This window comes from Gadus chalcogrammus, chromosome 9 (genome assembly GCF_026213295.1).
Source record: "Gadus chalcogrammus isolate NIFS_2021 chromosome 9, NIFS_Gcha_1.0, whole genome shotgun sequence".
Lineage (NCBI taxonomy): Eukaryota > Metazoa > Chordata > Actinopteri > Gadiformes > Gadidae > Gadus > Gadus chalcogrammus.
In genome coordinates this window covers 728,739-747,745 of record NC_079420.1, presented here as the reverse complement: position 1 = coordinate 747,745, position 19,007 = coordinate 728,739, and the positions used below count along the sequence as shown (strand labels likewise).

General features: G+C 48.1%; 2 protein-coding genes across 2 annotated transcripts in view; one reads left to right on the top strand and one right to left on the bottom strand.

The window, feature by feature from the left end:
* The window catches only part of shank3a (SH3 and multiple ankyrin repeat domains 3a), a 155,489-nt gene extending 146,955 nt beyond the window's left edge, over positions 1–8,534 (top strand). Inside the window, exons 19-20 of the mRNA XM_056598683.1 lie at positions 71–2,166; positions 7,805–8,534. Of these exons, the coding sequence (XP_056454658.1) occupies positions 71–2,166; positions 7,805–8,363 (2,655 nt within the window). The 3' untranslated portion in view covers positions 8,364–8,534. The remainder of the gene's footprint in view (positions 1–70; positions 2,167–7,804) is intronic.
* A 5,305-nt stretch (positions 8,535–13,839) lies between these two features.
* rabl2 (RAB, member of RAS oncogene family-like 2) lies at positions 13,840–18,246 on the bottom strand. Its single transcript, XM_056598998.1, has 8 exons — positions 17,452–18,246; positions 17,289–17,318; positions 17,058–17,137; positions 16,851–16,930; positions 16,153–16,264; positions 15,797–15,894; positions 15,195–15,278; positions 13,840–14,829 (listed from the first exon to the last, which is right to left on the bottom strand). The coding sequence occupies exons 1-8, from the start codon at positions 17,556–17,558 to the stop codon at positions 14,740–14,742; spliced, it is 681 nt and encodes a 226-aa protein (XP_056454973.1). The 5' UTR covers positions 17,559–18,246; the 3' UTR covers positions 13,840–14,739.
* Between the last annotated feature and the right edge of the window lie 761 nt (positions 18,247–19,007).

Below are 19,007 nucleotides of genomic sequence, written 5' to 3'. Positions count from 1 at the left end.
GTCCTGTTCTGAAGACTTGTTCTAAAAAGAGTTCCTTATGTTGAGTGGTTGGAATGGTTTCTGCTTGCAGGTGGAGGACGCCCAAGAGAGAGCGAGTTTGGCGCTGGCGAGCGCCCATTCGCGAGACACCTCACCCTCAGGACGGCTGGCCAACGCCCACGGGCACACGCACACCAGCCGCGCAGAGTACTACCAGCAGCAGCTGGCGGCGGAGCGGGAGCGACTGCGCCTCCAGGGAGAGGCCCTGCTGCAGGGCAAGGGCCCCTTTGCTGCCGCCATCGCCGGAGCCGTCAAGGACCGCGAGCGGCGGCTGGAGGAGCGGAAGAAGTCCCCCGTCTTCCTGTCGGTGGGGACGCTGGAGGGCCTGTCCGCCGGCGGCCCCGAGGCCCACTCGTTGACGCCGTCCCGCTCCGTCGACGAGCGCATGCTGAGCCGGGAGCTGGGCCAGCTGCCCCCGCCGGCGCTGGCCCTGAGCCCCTCCCCCAGCGGCACCACCTTCATCCACCCGCTGACGGGGAAGCCGCTGGACCCCAACTCCCCGCTGGCTCTTGCGCTGGCCGCAAGGGAAAGAGCCCTGACCTCTCAGAGCCAGTCCCAGTCCAGCAGCCCCGAGCCCAGGACTAAACAGGAGCGAGCGGGCCCGGGCGGGATATTCATGGACATCCAGACCAAAGAGTGTCAGCTGGGAGGGGGGGACCAGGCATCGCCCCCGTTCTCCTCCCAGAGCTCCAAGGTAGGGGGCTATGGATCCTCGTTAGGGGCTATGTTAGCCCCTCAGTCCACCAAACCGCCGTGGTCTTCGTCCTCCTCTCCGGTGTCGCTCAGACAAGACCTGGAGGGACGAGGGGAGGAGGTCAAGGAGGAGAAGAAGACCATGTTGATCAGCATCCTGGACACGTCCCAGCAGAAGACCGCCGGGCTCGTCATGGTGCACGCCACGAGTAATGGTCAATCTTTGGGGGCGGGTTCAGAACCTGAGGCCACGCAGTCCCCAACAGCCACTGAACAAAGCAAACCTCCAAGCCCCCGGGAGAAATCCCCCAGTCCCACAGCCCCACAAATACAACCCCAAATGCAGGCCAAGTCCCCGGTCCTCCATTCTGCGAGCCCGGTCCAACAGATGGCCCTCGCTCAGGGCAGCTCTGAGGAGGACGTGGATCCCTACACCGTGACCCTGCCTGCCGCCATGTTGTCATCGAGTGACGAAGAAACCCGCGAGGAGCTGCGTAAGATCGGTGTGGTGCCGCCGCCGGATGAGTTTTCAAACGGGCTGCAGGCGAAGGCTCAGGGGACCCCTTCGTCCCAGACCAGCCCTGCCTCCTCCCCCACCACCCCTTCAACCACACTGACACCCCAAACCCCTTCCACCCCCACCACCCCCACGCTGACCCCCACTCAGCCTCAGACCCCCCTCCCCCTGCCGTCGCCCAGCACAGCGTCCGTCTCAGGGAAGCCCTCTGAACCTCTGGAGCCCCCGCCTGTGGGGGAGGCCGGCTCTGCCGCCGACTCCGGCGTGGAGGAGGCCGACACGCGCAGCTCCAGCGAGCGGGAGCGAGACCACCACCTCGAGACCACCAGCACCGTCTCCACCGTGTCGAGCATGTCCACGCTCTCGTCGGAGAGCGGCGAGCCGGCCGACACCCAGACCACGCACACCTCCTCCTACGACGGGCAGACCTTCATGCCCGACAAGCCACCAGTGCCTCCCAAGCCACGACTCAAGTCCCACATAGGAGGCGGGAAGGGCCCGGTGACTTTCAGGGACCCCCTGCTGAAGCAGAGCTCCGACAGCGAGCTGCTGTCCCAGCAGCAGGTGGCGGCATTGGCGGCGGCCGCGGCCGGAGGGGCGTCGTTGACCGCCGGTGGCTCGGCGTCGGTGTCCGGGCTGGCTCCGACGAGGCCGCGATACCTCTTCCAGCGGCGGTCCAAGCTGTGGGGGGACCCGGTGGAGCCCCGTGGGCCTGGGATCGGGCTAGGTGTTGGGAGTTTGGGAAATCTAGGTGGGCTGGGGCTAGGGTTGGGACCAGATGAAGTCGGGAAACCATCCGTCATGGGAGAGCTGAGTTCAAGGCTCCAGCAACTCAACAAAGACACCAGGTCGCTAGGAGAGGAACCACTGGGGGCGTCTCTGGACCCCGGCAGGAAGTCTCCAGTGACCGGAGCCCGGTAAGTTTAGTGCATGAAACCGAGTTCAAAACATACAAGGAGCAGAGATTAGGTTTATGTGTTTTTATTTATTATTTATTAGCGTATTGTTAGTATTTATTATATTACTCCACTGTAATGGTATTAAGCACTCAGGGCAAAAGCCAACAACTAGCTGCAACCACTAAATAGCAGTCACAACAGCTAGCTGTAGCAAATAGATGTCATTAGCTACCAGTTAGCTGTAGCAACAAGATTGCCATAGAAATCTGTTAGGTTCAGCCATCAGAAAGCATCAACATCCCAGGCTATGCTAAATAATAGGCTATATATTATCTATAAACAATTTAAAGAGCTATGCTATTTGCTACTATTTAGTGTGGTATCGCATGTGGGTTTGTGTTTTACAATGCAGTCCTTTATATTCCCACAGATGTGAGAGGGACACCGAGGAGGGTAAACTTTAAGCTTATATCTGCTAGGGTAAATGTACACCTTGAATTAGCCTTTTCCTTAACAAACCAACTGACTTATCCTCTCCAAAAGTAGGTTTCACTTTGATGCATTTTATCTAATTACTAACTGTTACCTTGTCTGCGTATTTCAATGTTGCTTTGTACAAAATAACTTTAAGAGCTGTACCTTAGCTCATTTAGGTCAGTCTGATATTCAGCTAAACATATGGAAATACCATTCCACTTGGAACCATAACCCCTTCAGGAATTTCATGCCATTTATTTCCTGTCAAAAATTCAGAGTCATCTAAAGTATCTTTGTATACATGCGTGCGTGCGTGCGTGCACTTTTGTACTCAGTCATGAGTCTGTTTTCTGCAAACAAGGTAACACTAGGCAAATGGATATGCATTACCTCTATGCCTCTTCTCATTCATTAGAGTGTGAACCATCATGCTCATCTATTTCACTCTACTGCTTCATATGGGTGTCAACATCAACTCTGTTTCTGTAAAAATAATCTTGCAGAAGTTGGACCGACGACATCGGCGGACCAATGTAGAGCACAAATTCCAGACAAATAACGAAAAAACATATGATTTCCTCATAACACCCAGATGAAGCAGTAACCTCTTTCATTAGAAAATAGCAAGTATGACGGTTCCACTTTAAGCACCTCTCTGTCGAATTCTGACCTTTGACGCCTGCTAGCCTACCCTAGCTAACCTTCACACCCCTTCACCTCACCTCAGACACAGACCTCCCCTGTGCTTAACCAAAGGAACATGGGCCCTTTAATAAACAGTGCATCCTTATCAGCTGCCCCTTAAGGTCCTCAGTGATTAGGACCTCACCTCACCTTGTGACCCTCTCCAGTTCACTCATGTCTGCACTATCTATCATCAGGGATAGCTTCTGTCAGGCATCACCGTGTACCTTTTAGGAGCATTGGAAAATGTAAACACTATAGCAGTCAACCAGAACAGAGATTCTCACAGAGCACTTCACTCACTAATATCTAACGGATGGCTATGCCCTTTCTAACAGATAACCTTCAAATGATTGCTCTTGAATCTAAACTACAGCCCGTTTAATGACACACATGTGCAGATATGTGAGATAAGTGTTTTGAACATGATACTTTGGACACACTCACAGTCTGTGTTTGGTCAATATTCACACCATGCAGTGTTAAAACCCCATGAACATGGAATTTCTGTTCATTAACTAGGGTTGCTTTTTAAGCATTTTTTATTTTTATTTGCTTAAAACTAATTTCAACTGTGTTAGAAACTTGCTTGTATTACATTATATTACTGTTTAAACATTTAAACATATGATCCTTTTGTGTGTTAACAAAAGCAGGCCACCTTGCAAGATAACTTGTTTTGAACATAAAGGAGTAAAGAAGCCAGGTTCCTGTGGGAATAGTAGAACCCGCTCGGTGTAACTCAGGGTAGAAGCCCCCCTTGACCTTCACTCATTGGCTCTACTGTGTTTCAAGACGTTGGGAAAATCCCACTGAGGGAAAAGACCGGGAGAAAAAAGACCAACCAAGAAACAGCAAATATGTGTATGAGTAACAGATCTGTTCCTGTCTTTAGCTGCCCTTGGTTAAAATGAGATCCCCACATTTGATGTGTGTGATCTTGAGTCAATTGAAGCAAAGGTATATTGACTTTTATCTTCATATTGAAGATAATGTGCTTCTGCATCTGCATCATATAGCGACAGCTATGGTCGGTGTGGATCCTGGCCGTTCATCCATGACCTCAGAAGTACCGCCATGCACACCGTCATCTTCCTTCCTTCCTTCCTTCCTTCCTTCCTTCCTTCCTTCCTTCCGTCCGTCCTTCCTTCCTTCCTTCCTTCCTTCCTTCTGTACTTCCTTCTGTACTTCCTTCCTTCCTTCCTTCCTTCCTTCCTTCCTTCCTTCCTTCCTTCCTTCCTTCCTTCCTTCCTCCCTTCCTTCCTTCCTTCCTTCCTTCCTTCCTTCCTTCTGTACTTCCTTCCTTCCTTCCTTCCTTCCTTCCTTCCTTCCTTCCTTCCTTCCTTCCTTCCTTCCTTCCTTCCTTCCTTCCTCTGTAATAATAAAGACCCTTTGTTCAGTCCTTTCTATGAACTGTCTCATATAGGCTCCCTAACATGCTTCTCTGTCCTGCCACCTCCCAAGCTACTTATCCCCAGCGTTGCTTTATCCTGCGTTGGCCATTTGGATTTGTGCTTCCCTTCTGGGTTCACTGTTCATGTATTGATGTTATTTTGTATTGGTTGATGTTTTGCTTTTGCTTTTGCTTGCTTGTTTGTTTGTTTGTTTGTTTTTGTTTAATTATATTCATGTATTCATTTATTTACCTATTATTTTTAATGAGGAAACGCTATTGTACCTGACACTGTAATGTACGTGTTTTGGAAAAGTTGATTTACAACATGCATTGAAACAAATTGGACAGAAAGAGCCACCGACACTGGTCATACTTATATGTTAGATATGTGTACGGATATATATTTTTCACAGGCTAAAATGTAAAGTAGAATACAACCCGAAATACAGTGAATTTAGCCCTGCTTCGGATGTTTGGTTGTGTATTTTGTCCTTGGTTATTTTGTCATTTTTCAGTGTTTGATACGTGAATAGTGTGTTCATTTCTATCCCAGGGGCCAGTCGATCACACTGGTTTATCGGCCGTTTAACTCTGCTGCCACTGTAGTTCAACACATCAAAATACACACACATACACACACATACACACACAGAAAGAGGAGATATTTACCCTAGCAACACTCAGATGTACCAGGCACGTGCATTCCAACGATAGAGTAGAGAAGACACACAGATGGCAGCAGAGAGCTGCCTGACGAGGTCTGGTCGGCCGGCAGCCACGATGCAGTGACGCTAACATTCTCTCCCATTACTCTCTCTCTCTCTCTCTCTCTCTCTCTCTCTCCTCTCTCTCTCTCTCTCTCTCTCTCTCTCTCTCTCTCTCTCTCTCTCTCTCTCTCTCTCTCTCTCTCTCTCTCTCTCTCTCTCTCTCTCTCTCTCTCTCTCTCTCTCTCTCTCTCCTCCTCCTCTCTCTCTCTCTCTCTCTCTCTCTCTCTCTCTCTCTCGGCTCACCTTGCATGCCCCGCCCTGCTGCTCTGATCTGATTGGTCTAGAACTGACTGTGCGCCCAGGAGCCTGGGACAACTGTGTAAGTGCGCATGGATCTCATGTAATATCCACCAGCGTACAGTACTAGTAGTATGGGTAGTGGTAGTAGTAGTTGTAGTAGTAGTAGTAGTAGTAGTAAGTGGTGGTAGATCACCTCTCTAACCTTATCTCCGGACTATCTCGATGGCCACACATTTTCCAATGCATGAGAGAAGAAGACTTGTGGTCCTATCCCATAGCCCCGCCGTAGACCTGCTAGAGCGCTAGATCAGTAGATGGACACTTTTGGAATCCTGCCCAAGGTATGCTCTTGCCTTTTAAGAAATATAGAATATATGTTAAGATGATGAAACCAATCTGTTAACACTTTACATTTTGGGTGCATGAATTAACCATGAATTAACCTTTTGTTAATGCAGTAATAAGCATTAACTCACTTTTAAATAACTTGTTTAACAGTTAACTAATGTGTTTAGTAATAATGGTCTCATGGTGTGCATGTTTTCTAATATGTTAATGTTAACCATGGTATTCATTTATACTTTATTTAACAGGGGTAGGGTTAACTCTAACCCTACCCCTCGACCCTATGCTAATGAAACATGTTATGCTTATTACTGCATTAACTCATGTTGAATAATTGTTCATTAATGTACTTATTATAAAGTGTTACCACCAATACCAGTTTGAAGTATATAATACCCATTAGAACAGCAGCTCGGAGGCAGTATGGTATAGTGGCGGTCCTCTGCTCTACAGTGTCTGTCAGGATAAGTACAGTCTACGCTTCCTTCCATCTGTCATTGACGTTAATGGAAGCTGACTTTTAGAAGTGGCATCTATTTCCTGTTGACAGTACACTTTATTCTCTCCCAGTCACCGTTCACTTGTCTCATATGATTTAAAATACAAAATGTGGGTCTAGGTGTGGCATTTTGAGGTACAATCAATACAGATTGTTCTCGTGTCCATTTCTCATGATGCATTGCTTTCCCCAGATACTTGCCCAGACCTGAACCCTAACTCAACCATTTCTTCCTAAAGTTTAAATGATCCCAAAACCATTTCCGACGCGTCATGAAAACTGAACCTTTGGGAAGATACCCAATAGGGGAAGGAGAGATAGAGCCGAACGGTCTTCACTGCAATCATCAAGTCTTTTTCAGGATAATAGTAGATTATTTTGCTCAATATTAATCCATACCAGGAAAAAATATATTTTCGTAAAACTCAGGAGTAGTTATTAATTACACGTTTTCACCCACTACTCTTCGTCATGCACGTGGATATAAAAAAAGACACGTTGACAGATGATGCTATTGTGTACACTTGCCGTGGACAGATAAGACAATATTAGCATGCAGACAATATCCTCACTAGAGACAAGCCCATACTGATCCTGTACAGATACAGTTGAGCCAGGCTGCAGATGAGCCAGAGATCTGGTTGGAAGTACTTTAATAAGATAGTAAATATCTTGAGATCTTGATGACCCAGTCCTTAGGTTTGTATGCGATTACAAGGGCTGCTGTAAATGTCATTTAGTCACTAACCTCTGCCCTATACATTACTTGTAACGCAAAGCTCTCTTTTTTTACTGTATGCTTCATTGAAGTCGCAATGTGTAAGAGTGAGCCCCTCCCAGTTAGCAGACGGGACACTCAGTATTCCAATAGCTCAATAACCGTGTTCTGTCCACTCTCACTGGCCGGGCCACTGTGTGGAGCGCGCTAGCGTAGCTGGGCTGGCTGCGTAGCGTAGCTGGGCTGGCTGCGTAGCGTGGGTGAGAGGGGCTTTGGGATTATCGCTGGTACGATTAGTGTAAACAAAGCGAGAGGTACAGGCTGGCCTGCACATCTTACTGTAGAACATATCGGTTGTAGGATGTGATTTCATTGACAGTATTATTGAGATCACCACCGATACGTCCAGGTACTGCAGGCTGGAGCGTTAGAAACGTTACGCACTGCGACTTCAACCCCCCGCTGTAGGACGGGAGGTCGATGGTTCCGTCCTCTCAAAGTGTCTTTGTCTCTCTGCGATGTCCCCCCAGACTCTTCAGCAGTCTAGGGGAGCTCCATACCATCTCCCAGAGAAGCTACGCCACCGCCTACGCCATCCGGCCCGGCGCCCGCTACCCCGCCACCCGCCGCACCCTGAGCCCGGGCTCCCCGGACAGGGGCGACCCCCACGGGCGCCTCCCCGGCTTCGGCCTGCCCACCTCGCCGACCACGCCCCCCCACACCATCCTGAAGACCTCCAGCCTCAGCCTGCCGCACGAGCCCAAGGAGGTCCGCTTCGTGATGAGGAGCTCCAGCGCCCGCTCCCGCTCGCCGTCCCCGTCGCCGAGCCACTCCCCCGGGCTGGGCTCCCCGCTGCTGGCCCTGCGGCCCTTCCACCAGAAGCCCCTGCACCTGTGGAACAAGTACGACGTGGGCGACTGGCTGGAGAGCATCAACCTGGGGGAGCACCGGGCGGGGTTCCAGGAGCACGAGATCGAGGGCTCCCACCTGCCGGCGCTCACCAAAGATGACTTTGCGGAGCTGGGGGTGACCCGCGTCGGACACCGCATGAACATCGAGCGGGCGCTGAAGCATCTGCTGGAGAGCTGACCCCTGCCCTGAGGCCGAGGAACGTGGGGGGGGGGGAGACAGGTAGAGACAAACCAAGGAGAGGCCCAGAAAGATGCACCAGGATGGAGGAAAGAGCCCCCTTCTTTTACTCTTCGCTCCGTTTTGACACCTTCTCATTGAGTTACTCATTCATTGAGACCCTGCACTGAATCGTACCTCCCTCTTCACCCCCCCCCCCACCCCATACCCCCGGTGCAAGCAGCTCTAGGACCAGGCCCTTCATACCTCCAGCTCTAGGATCAGGCCTAACCCTAACCCTAACCCTTCATACCTTACATGGAGGTCTGCATCAGCTCCAACTACAAACACTTCAAAAGAGTCAACATTTCAAAACCTTTTGTTATTCACACCCTCGTGTCCTCAAAGAAACCCCTCTTCTCCTTTCTACCTCCCCCCCCCCCCCCCTGTCGAGTCTAGGGGCCCACCACGCCGGACCCCCACCACGCTGCGAGTCAAAGAAGGGAGGCAATCTAGTGTCTGAACGGAGAGTTCAGTGGCCTTTCAGAAGAGGTTTCCAGTGATGTGAATGACGGCTGAGGACGCTGCCTCCGCTCAGACAGAGCGTCGTCTCTACCTGGGGTCGCTCTCAGACCGCCACCTTGGAGCTCCTTCTGTAGGAGACCCCCGGAGACCCAGCTTGGGTCCCAGGATCCACACTGGGCTATCTATTAACTATATTCGGAGAATGTTTAACCAACACTAGTGGCTTTTTACTTAATCAAACACTTGTTTTGTTTTTGTTTTTTCCAAAGGGAATATTATAGATCTACATATAGATAATGTGATATACATATATGTGTATATCCAAATAGCTTTGAAAAGAAAAAACACAATGTTACAAAGAGGAAATATGATAAATAAAACTGCACCTGTGTTTTGTTTCTAGTGTAGAGGGCCAAGAGAAGATTTATTTCGCCAATACTTTACTAATTTCTACTAATTATATACATATATATATAAATATATATATATATTTGAAATAAAATAGTATATAGATATATTCAAAAGATTTTTTGTCAAGGTAAACAAAAAAAAGTAACATGACAATGGTCATACACGATCATATATATATATATATATACATGATCAGATCTGATCATATATATATATATATATACATGATCAGATCTGATCTTTACTCATGGTCACAGTAGCATGGCAAGTTGCATCATGACTCGGAAAGAGAGCGTTCTTTGTGTTCTTTTTATTTTCTTACGGTCTTCCTTCGTACGCAAAGGCATCCCAAAATGTGAGGCCACGCCCCCGGCTGGTTCCCCGCCCGTTGCCTGGGTTACAGCTCTTAAAGTGGTGTGCTCTTTCCTTTCCTATTTTTTACTCCATGAGGGTTTTTTCCGCAGTGCACAACCAGGGTGGCCTCAGGCGCCGCTCAGGGACGGGGGGAGGAGGGGGTGAGGGAGAGGGAGGGCCTCGGGCGTGGCTCAGGGACGGGGGGAGGAGGGGGTGAGGGAGAGGGAGGGCCTCGGGCGTGGCTCAGGGACGGGGGGAGGAGGGGGTGAGGGAGAGGGAGGGCCTCGGGCGCCGGTCAGGGACGGGGTGAGGAGGGGGTGAGGGAGAGGGAGGGGCTCGGGCGCCGGTCAGGGACGGGGTGAGGGAGAGGGAGGGCCTCGGGCGTGGCTCAGGGACGGGGGGAGGAGGAGGGGGTGAGGGAGAGGGAGGGGCTCGGGCACCGGTCAGGGACGGGGGGAGGAGGGGGTGAGGGCGAGGGAGGGCCTCGGGCGTGGCTCAGGGACGGGGGGAGGAGGGGGTGAGGGAGAGGGAGGGCCTCGGGCGTGGCTCAGGGACGGGGGGAGGAGGGGGTGAGGGAGAGGGAGGGGCTCGGGCGTGGCTCAGGGACGGGGGGAGGAGGGGGTGTAGGGCGAGGGAGGGCCTCGGGCGCCGGTCAGGGACGGGGGGAGGAGGGGTGAGGGAGAGGGAGGGCCTCGGGCGTGGCTCAGGGACGGGGGGAGGAGGGGGTGAGGGAGAGGGAGGGCCTCGGGCGTGGCTCAGGGACGGGGGGAGGAGGGGGTGAGGGAGAGGGAGGGCCTCGGGCGTGGCTCAGGGACGGGTGAGGAGGGGGTGAGGGAGAGGGAGGGCCTCGGGCGCCGGTCAGGGACGGGGGGAGGAGGGGGAGAGGGAGGGGCTCGGGCGTGGCTCAGGGACGGGGGGAGGAGGGGGCGAGGGAGGGCTGGGGCATGGGGGTCATGGGGGTCACTTGGTGGCTGACTTTATTGGCCTCTGTTTACAATCGTATTCGGGAAGTGTAGGTTTAAACCCCCAAGGCTGACAGGTCTGAGCCCGGCCCGCCAGCCCCGTGGGCGCTGCTTTGTGGAAACAAGGACCACAATGGTGACCTCCATCTTACAGTGCTGTATACGGCAGTTATGGAGGGACAAAAGGAGTTAATATCTTATCACAGGCACAGGTGGAGAGGCAGTGCTACGATTTGGCAGCAAAACGGTCAAACCTTGGCAAGAAATAAGCCTGGTACGTTTTTTATAAAGATATGTTCTACTTTGCCTGATTAATTTCTCCCCCCCACTCCCTGCATCAGCTTTATCATCGGAAGTGAGAGAACAACAGATCCCGCAGTGGTTTGAATCGGCTTACAGTCTGTGCCTTGGCAGAACAGCATTGCAGGTCATTTAACTGGCACGCTTCGGGCTCTCAGGACGGGGGGAGTCTTCTGCCTGAACCAGGTCTGAACAACACACACACAAAATCTGCAATTGTAATCAAAAGGAGTAGCCCCTGCAGCCAGTGAGAACCAGTGAGTTTTATTCATGCAACACAATGATTTGTCTGATCCAGAGCCACTTCTCGAAGAGGAGCTGGGAGATCCACCACTACCACTAACAACCACCCTAGATCAACGCCGTCTGACCGGTAGGCCAAGAGGCATGGCAAGGACGTTGGATCTTTCCCAAAAGCGCTTTTGCTTCATTTTAATTTCTACCACTTTGGCCAGAGGGGGGAGCGAGGTAGAGAAGGATTTGGTTCTTTGTAATGTTGTGTAATGTTGTAGGAATAGCACTCACTGCCTCACTGTGACCTCGCTGATGAGTTCCTTCATTTTCTTTTGTATTTTAGTGCTATGATCTTAAGACTGAGTTGGAGTTGATTGGTTTCTGTGTTTGTTTTTATTGATTTTGTTTGGATTGTCATTTTTCCTCTTTGATTGTTTGATTTATTGCCCTCCTACACTGTGGGTAGATTTTGTAGCTTGTGGAACATGATACTTTTATCACTACTTTGAATTTTAGAGTGAACCAGACAGGAGAAGAAAATACTAATGTACTGTCTATTGCAACATACTTATACTTGTAAATATGAACAAAATACAAATATTTGCTTTTTATATTAATCAGAAGCAATGTATATATGATAGATTTCATATACATTTTTCGAAAAACAAAAAATATATAGATCTATATATGAATGTTTGGCATATATGCATAGTTAATCACCTTCTGAACAAAGGTGTGCAGATTTTATTCTTTCTATGAACTCTTGAACTTTTGAACTCTGAACTATGAACTAGGGGATGATTTGCACAAAACAAGGTGCTAGCATATAAGCCACTCATCGTCAAAGCGCTCACCTGCATCTGGAATCCCAGAATCGAATAGTATGCGTTCTCTTCACCTTTCATACGCTTTACATTTGTGTGCGTGTGTGTGTGTGTGTGTGTGTGGGTGTGGGTGTGTGTGTTTGTGCGTGTCCGTGTGAGCGTGTGTGCATGCATGCGCACATGTATACGCACGTGTGTGTGTGTGTGTGTGTGTGTGTGTGTGTGTGTGTGTGTGTGTGTGTGTGTGTGTGTGTGTGTGTGTGTGTGTGTGTGTGTGAGAGAGAGAGAAAGAGAGCTTGAGAGACAGAGACTATAGTTTATTGATAGGGTTTAAATCTTTGAAATTATTCCACAATAGCCTTACTGTATCCCAGAGAGACTCCCGGTAGAGGCTGTGTAAAACATAACACATAACTCAAACAACATTCATGAGCAGCAAGTAATTAGTAGTAGTAATAATTGCCCAGCTTTTTGTACTTCCCGCAAAGCAATTTCACCTTTAAAATGTGGAGTAGAATAATTAAAGAATGAATGAGCGAGAGGGAGAGAATTGTATGTATGGTAGAGAGGATTTTGTGAATTTGTATATAGTAGGCTACTCTCCTTCACAATGTGATGCTTTTACACTTCTCCATACCCAGAATGCATCTGAGCTTTCACTCCACCACAGCTACCTGGCTACTCCTTTTTCGTTTTTCAGACCTTCGGTTTGTGAGTTTTAGATAGTTTTAGCCTGTGCTTCACAGGGTTATCTAAAGAGGAAGCAACATAAACAAAAGAAAAAATGTGCCAAAAAATGACAACTGTATATTTCTTCTTTGCTTTACGACTACCTTAGTTATAATGTTCCTGAGCTATTAGACTCAATAATATGGTGCCATCTCCTGGAAATCTTGAGAACTACAGACATTTTTAGATCCATTACATGTGCAGCACCTTTTCTGGTGTGAATGGTCATTTTTATGTTTTCTGAGAATCCCACGTTGAGATTTGTATCAAAATCTCAATCTAAGTCATTATTATTGCAGGGTCTTGCGGAGGGTGTGGTTTAACTGTGTTCAGGGTTGTTATACAGTTTGAAAACACAGACAAAGAAGAACACAATGCACCTGTTGATAGCAGAAAGGCACGGAGGACACAGCCAAGAGGACTCCTGATTGTCTGTGTTCCTTCACCTCAGAGGCCGTTACGAAAACGTCACTCACTCTTAATGAGTTTACCAGAGGGTTACATTTGAGTTTCTTTTTTAATCAACAAAGCACAAACTACATGGTGTAGAGGGAGTGGCGTAATCTTTTTAACAACCCACTGGATTCTGATCTTATCATCGGCCGGTGTTCATTTTCTCATCGTTTATGATCTCCTTTTTTGCACTGTGAAGTTTAGACCAGTGGACGTGTCTCCGCAGCGCTTCAGCCCTCCCTCCCCCCCGGTCCTACGCCCTTGCTCGACGCAGCTCAACGGTCAAACTAACTTAAGAAGCTTCCACTGGACCATGAGGCCATCGAAAAGGCTCCATGTGGCTTTAATCTCTCTAATCCGTAATCTGAAACCCTTCCTCATACGTGGGAATTAGTAAAAGATGCTATTAATATAATGGGAGGTAAACGTTCTCATTTCCATGCAAAGCAAGAAAGGCTTGGGAAAGTGTTGTGGTTGAAGGGGGGGCTGTAGCCAGTTCTGAGATATATCCACCACAGAGATATATGTTTGTTATCTTACGTAATAAATTTATAATTCAAAGTTTAACTCCGTCATTGTCTTGTTCTGCTAAGAATTGTGTGAAATTGTGTGTATAAAGCAAGAACAAACCCAAGCAAAGCACCAAAATAATCTATAGAAATACAGATAGATCTATACATAGCTAGATAAGAACTGCATGTACATAGTTGGATATGGCTTGTTTTGCTGTTGTCTTTCTCTCGTGTGCCTGTTGCCGGCAGGGTTGAGGGGTTCGTAGCTAAACAACGTTCCCCTGAGGAGGACCGGGGCATTTCAGAGCTCCCTGCCCGAGTAAGGAACCGACTTGGTACACGCAGACATACGGGTATGTAAGTAGATATAGCCCCTTTACACAGAGGATTCATAGGAACAACACTGGGGTCACTTAAGACTTATTGTGTCTGCTCCTTCCGAGTACCAGGGCAAATATGAAAAGGGTCTACAACTAAACATTATATACACCTGTTTTTATTATATATGGTCAATCAAAGTCATACTTTAACAACAGCACGACAGCAGCTAAAACCCATGGATCCCTAGAATAACTGCACGCTTCACTCCCACATCAGGAGCGCCTGTGAGGAGTAGTGGTCCGACCCCAGGCACGGTTTGCTTTGTGTGTGTGCGCAGGGCACTAAACACAACTCCAAACTTCACATTTCCATTACAGAACACAAACAACCAGATAAACATTGAATCGGTATTGTGATATATACAAATGCACTGGTCTTAATGTAAATATATCGCATGTTACACAAAGAATATGAGGTCTACATGACGACGCCACAACCTTGGTCAACATCCTTAAAGAAGAGCAGCAGGAGGGAAACACTCAGCTCACTGAGCATTGCAGCTACAGGCCGGGGGGGGGGGGGGGGGGGGGGGGTCACTAAGAGACACAAAGAATAGTCTTCACGGCAGTGTTGAGATGAAACTGTCACAGTTGTAAATTAACATCCAGGTAAGGGATTTGAAAGCCTCTCCTGACAGCGCTCCTGCTGCGGTCAGCGTGCTCCAGGCGTGCTCCATGCATGCCGCTCGGCCCCCAGAGAGGGCTTCAGAGGGCTACAGGTCATCCTCCGCTGGGGCCGGACCGGGGCTGGCCGACTTCACCGCCCCACAAGATGGGCCTTCTTCTTTCTCCAGCTCAAAGTTCTGAAAGCCCATAATGACACACAGTAGCTCCATTTAGATATGTTTATAGATTTATAAAAAATATTATAGAGTGCCTCAGTTCTAGACCAAAACGGTACTTTGTAGCTCCCCACTCCTCTTTAATGGTCTCCTCCATATGATTACTGTATCCTTACTGTACAGACAGTAAGGATATTGTTATTGCTGTGTCCTCTGACGATTCACAAATGTACTTATTGTGAGACACTTTGGATAAAAGCTTCTGCTAAATGCCCTGAATGTAAAGATTTCAATGAGGTCGGACGGGAAAACTAATGTAAACATGACCGTTGTGCCGGTCGATTTGGGATGAACTTGATCAGGATCACAATATAACAACTAAGTACCTCGAGTTCCTGCATGACTTCATCCATGAAGTCGCTGGGGTTCTGTTTGTAGTCCACGGCTCTCTTGATCATTTCTCTGAACATCTGTGGTCCAGACAAGACAAGGACGGATTACAGTTCATGTGACTGAATTTAAAAAGTAGTAACATAGGTGATAAAACAACTCAATTTAAAGAGTAAAGGTGCAGTGATAATTGTAATAATTGCTTCGTAAGTATGTATTATTTTGTAGAATATAACGCAATGAAAATAGGAATCCTAGAATGAGCCCTTCATCTCTCCACAGGGAGTGGAATGGGTCCTCTTCCATGGAGCCAACAGCGAAAAAACCCTCAAGGACCACAACATCCCTTGGGACGTGCCCACTCAATGCTGTCCTAGCTGCATTGTGTAAGTACCTACTGGCACCTTACAGGCCAGTAGAGGCCACGGTAACTTCTCCTAGTCACTGGACGGGGAGTGCTGAAGGGAGGGGTGGGGGCTTATTCAGTAGGTTGCAATCTACAACCTCACCACTGGATGCCACCAAATCCAACACATTGCACCTTTAGGTAAGGTCCTGGAGGGAACGGGGTGTAGTTCTATGACACCAGAAACATCACCTTCACTACATTTGTTCCGTTGGCTGCAGACACAAAGTAGAAGGGGAGTCCCTGCTTCTTGCCGAAGTTAAAGCTCTTTTGGGTCACCTTCAGGTCAGCTGTGGACACAATGACAGATTAAGACAGTTTCTCTTCACCGTAACCTCGCCGCTTCAACGTGTCCCTTCATCCTGAATCACCAAGTGGAACAAAGCTTCTCCGTTCTGACAGTAAGTGAGAAAGGCAGTCAAAATATATAAAGACCAATGTCAGAAGATATTATTCAACAAAATGTCCATATTGTTATATATTCCATTCTAAAATATTGCGTCCACGTACAATCGACATGTTTAACAACTATGAAACTGCTAACACACCGTCGATTTTGTTCGCTACCACACAACAAGGAATCTCCGGCCTGAACTCTCTCAGCTCCGTGTACCAGCTGGTGAGGTTCTTATACGTGACCTTTCTCTGGACATCAAAGACCTGGAAGAAGACCCAGGAAACACAAACAACCCAAAAAAATGATATGGCATTTTGTGCAGTATGGGCCCTAGAAGGTACTTGATGGTACACGGCAAATGAACAGGAGGGCATTTGCAGCGGTAGGGCACTCAACATGATAGGGTATGGTAGGACAAGAAAAACTGCAGGGCATTGGACAAGTAGGATAATAAACATGTTGGGGCTTGGTGTGGTAGGGAGTACATGAAACCAGCTGGGGGATTTGGAGGGGTAGGACACTAATCAGGGCACGGTACTTGGTGCAGCAGGGAACCAATAGCACTTGTCAGATGCGGTTCACCTATTCCACATCTTCTATGAGTTGCTCTTGCTCTGTGATCTGGTTTGTTAATACAGTATATATTCCATTACATTTTGTATTTGTTATGCACCGTGAGTTGACAATTTCAGTTGTAATTTAAACCTTATAAAAACAAAATTAAGCATGTGTAATACATTATAATATCAAACCCTTCTTTATTCTTTCTTATTTCCCACACACCCCTAGACTTTTAGTGGACTGCTGTAGCTGCCCGGCCGGCAAAAAAATCGGGGGAAGATTTCCTACCATGATACAAGCGTGTGCTTTATGGTAATATGACGGATGCATGCTCAGGAACCTCTCCTGGCCGGCCGTGTCCCAGAAGTCTCCAAGATAAAACCAAACCAGGGGACAACAACATTAAATGAGTCAACTGTAGCTCCAGCCTTCCATATTCGATTCCATTTAATCAATTTGATCAAGAGAAAAAAAGAAAGAGAAGCTGAAACCTACCAACCACGACAGACTTGTCCTCTACAGTAGTCAGGTACTTGTAGAGAGTCAGAGCATACGTCGACACCTGCTGGGGGCGACTGGAGCCAGGTTAAGAATCCTTTCCACTCAAAACGGGCTATGAGGTAGGATTTGATTATCATGAATAAGCCGTAATCACCTCGGTAGTGCTGAACCAGAAATCAAGTCATGTCTACTTTTTTAAACACACGGATATAACTTAAAGGATACTATTCGTCCATGAGAAACCTCTCCATCAGCCTAAATCAACGAGAAAAAGCAACAGCCAGTGACCAACATGAAGTATGACACAAACATTACAACACACAATATGAATGCATTTATAAATGCATAGATCGTTATGGCCTCATGTGCGGATAAAGTCACTACCTACTTTGATTTGCCAACAGCACTGTCTCCTAAACAAATGATCTTGACTTGCTCGTCAGAGTCATATTTGTCCTGGTCCAGTTCAGGGATGCTGCTGGCGTCCCCGGCCATGGTGCCCTCACTTCAATGAAGGGACGTGTTGACACAGAAATGGTCCAAGGTTTCAGTGTTCAGGATCCTGACTCGTTATGCTGCCAACTTAGCTTCCCTCTGGTAAGCTAACGAAGAGTCACATCGGACTGTTTATGAGTGATAGCGCTGAATTGACCTGTTCTTCGTCCATGTATGGCCAACTCTTTTGTTGGTGGACATTGTATGATCAGAGAAATGGTCATTCATCGTATTAAATCATACCGAAGACTCATCATTCCCTATAACGTTAACTTAACATTTGCATCGCACTCGCCCCATTCAAATGTAATAACTGTTAATAGTTGGTTAGCGAGGTGGATAATTTTGTGAATAGACTTAAGACGACAACCAGCATTCAAATATCGGCAAATTTGGAATGTAAGTAATACAGAGGAAAACGCGTCAAATCGTTACAAGCTATCTAGCTTAGAATTAGGTTTGCATGTATGCTTCCCTCGGCTTTGGTTTCTATGCAACGGAGACGCCCGAAGGACCACTCGGCCATACGTCACGTATAAGTTGGTCCTAAAAGGTGCCTGTCAAAAACAACAACTATGTAGCCGCAGTTTGATGGCCCTTTTTTGTTCCACAGCTTCAACTACGCATGAATAATTATTGCATTACAGAAACATTCTTCCATTGGTAAGAAGATGCTGCTGTATGTGAACATACATATTAATAAATTAATAAATAAATGAATCAATCATTTTCTCAGATTTTTTTTTAAAAATCAGATCGTAGAGTTAAATCCAGTCTATAGTTAAATAATTTAACATGATGTGAAAAATGGAAAAATTGCCGCTTGCTAAATTCGCAAGGTATTCTGGGTCATTCGTCTAGCTCCAAGTGAGGTACCGAGCTGGCTAGCTGCCAAGGGATGATTTTAGGGGAAATAGGCGCTCCCTCTTGATCCCCAAGTATTGTAGCACCCTACCCCTCCCGGGAACGCGCAAATTGTAGGGTTAAAATCCCGGGCCAGGGGGGATAATGGGACGGGGCCCTTGTTGCTATTGCAGCCCTTCTCGTCTCTATAAATGGTCGGTGGTGGTCAGGTGATGACGGTGATGTCGCCCCTCTAGTGTCGGCGACGCGCTGTGCACCATCTCGGCCGCCTCCTGCTTCCCGGAGCACTTTGTCATCAACGTGGGCAGGCGCCTTGGTAACGTGCACCGCAACTTCGCCGGCAGCCGCTTCTCGGACCACGCGGCTCTGCTGTCGGTGTTCCAGGCCTGGAGAGGACGCCCGGTAGGTATAGACTAGAGGGCCTCACGTCCACAGCTCAGACATCGGATCTTAACCCCAGGAAACACATGGTTATCTCAAGACAACGTGACGGTTACCTCACTACCTCACTACCTCACAGATATCCTCTCCCACCATTGACTGCTTTAAGTCCAACTTAGACTTTTCTCCCAAGCTTTCATTCCA

What these genes read in the sequence shown, in the direction of transcription:
- rabl2 (XM_056598998.1), bottom strand. Translation starts at nt 17,558, where the DNA reads ATGGCCGGGGACGCCAGCAGCATCCCTGAACTGGACCAGGACAAATAT. An exon ending in AGTGCTGTTGGCAAATCAAA is followed by an intron (nt 17,319 to 17,451) that starts GTAGGTAGTGAC and finishes TCGTTGATTTAG; the next exon opens with GCTGATGGAGAGGTTTCTCA. An exon ending in GGACAAGTCTGTCGTGGTTG is followed by an intron (nt 16,931 to 17,057) that starts GTAGGTTTCAGC and finishes TTTATCTTGGAG; the next exon opens with ACTTCTGGGACACGGCCGGC.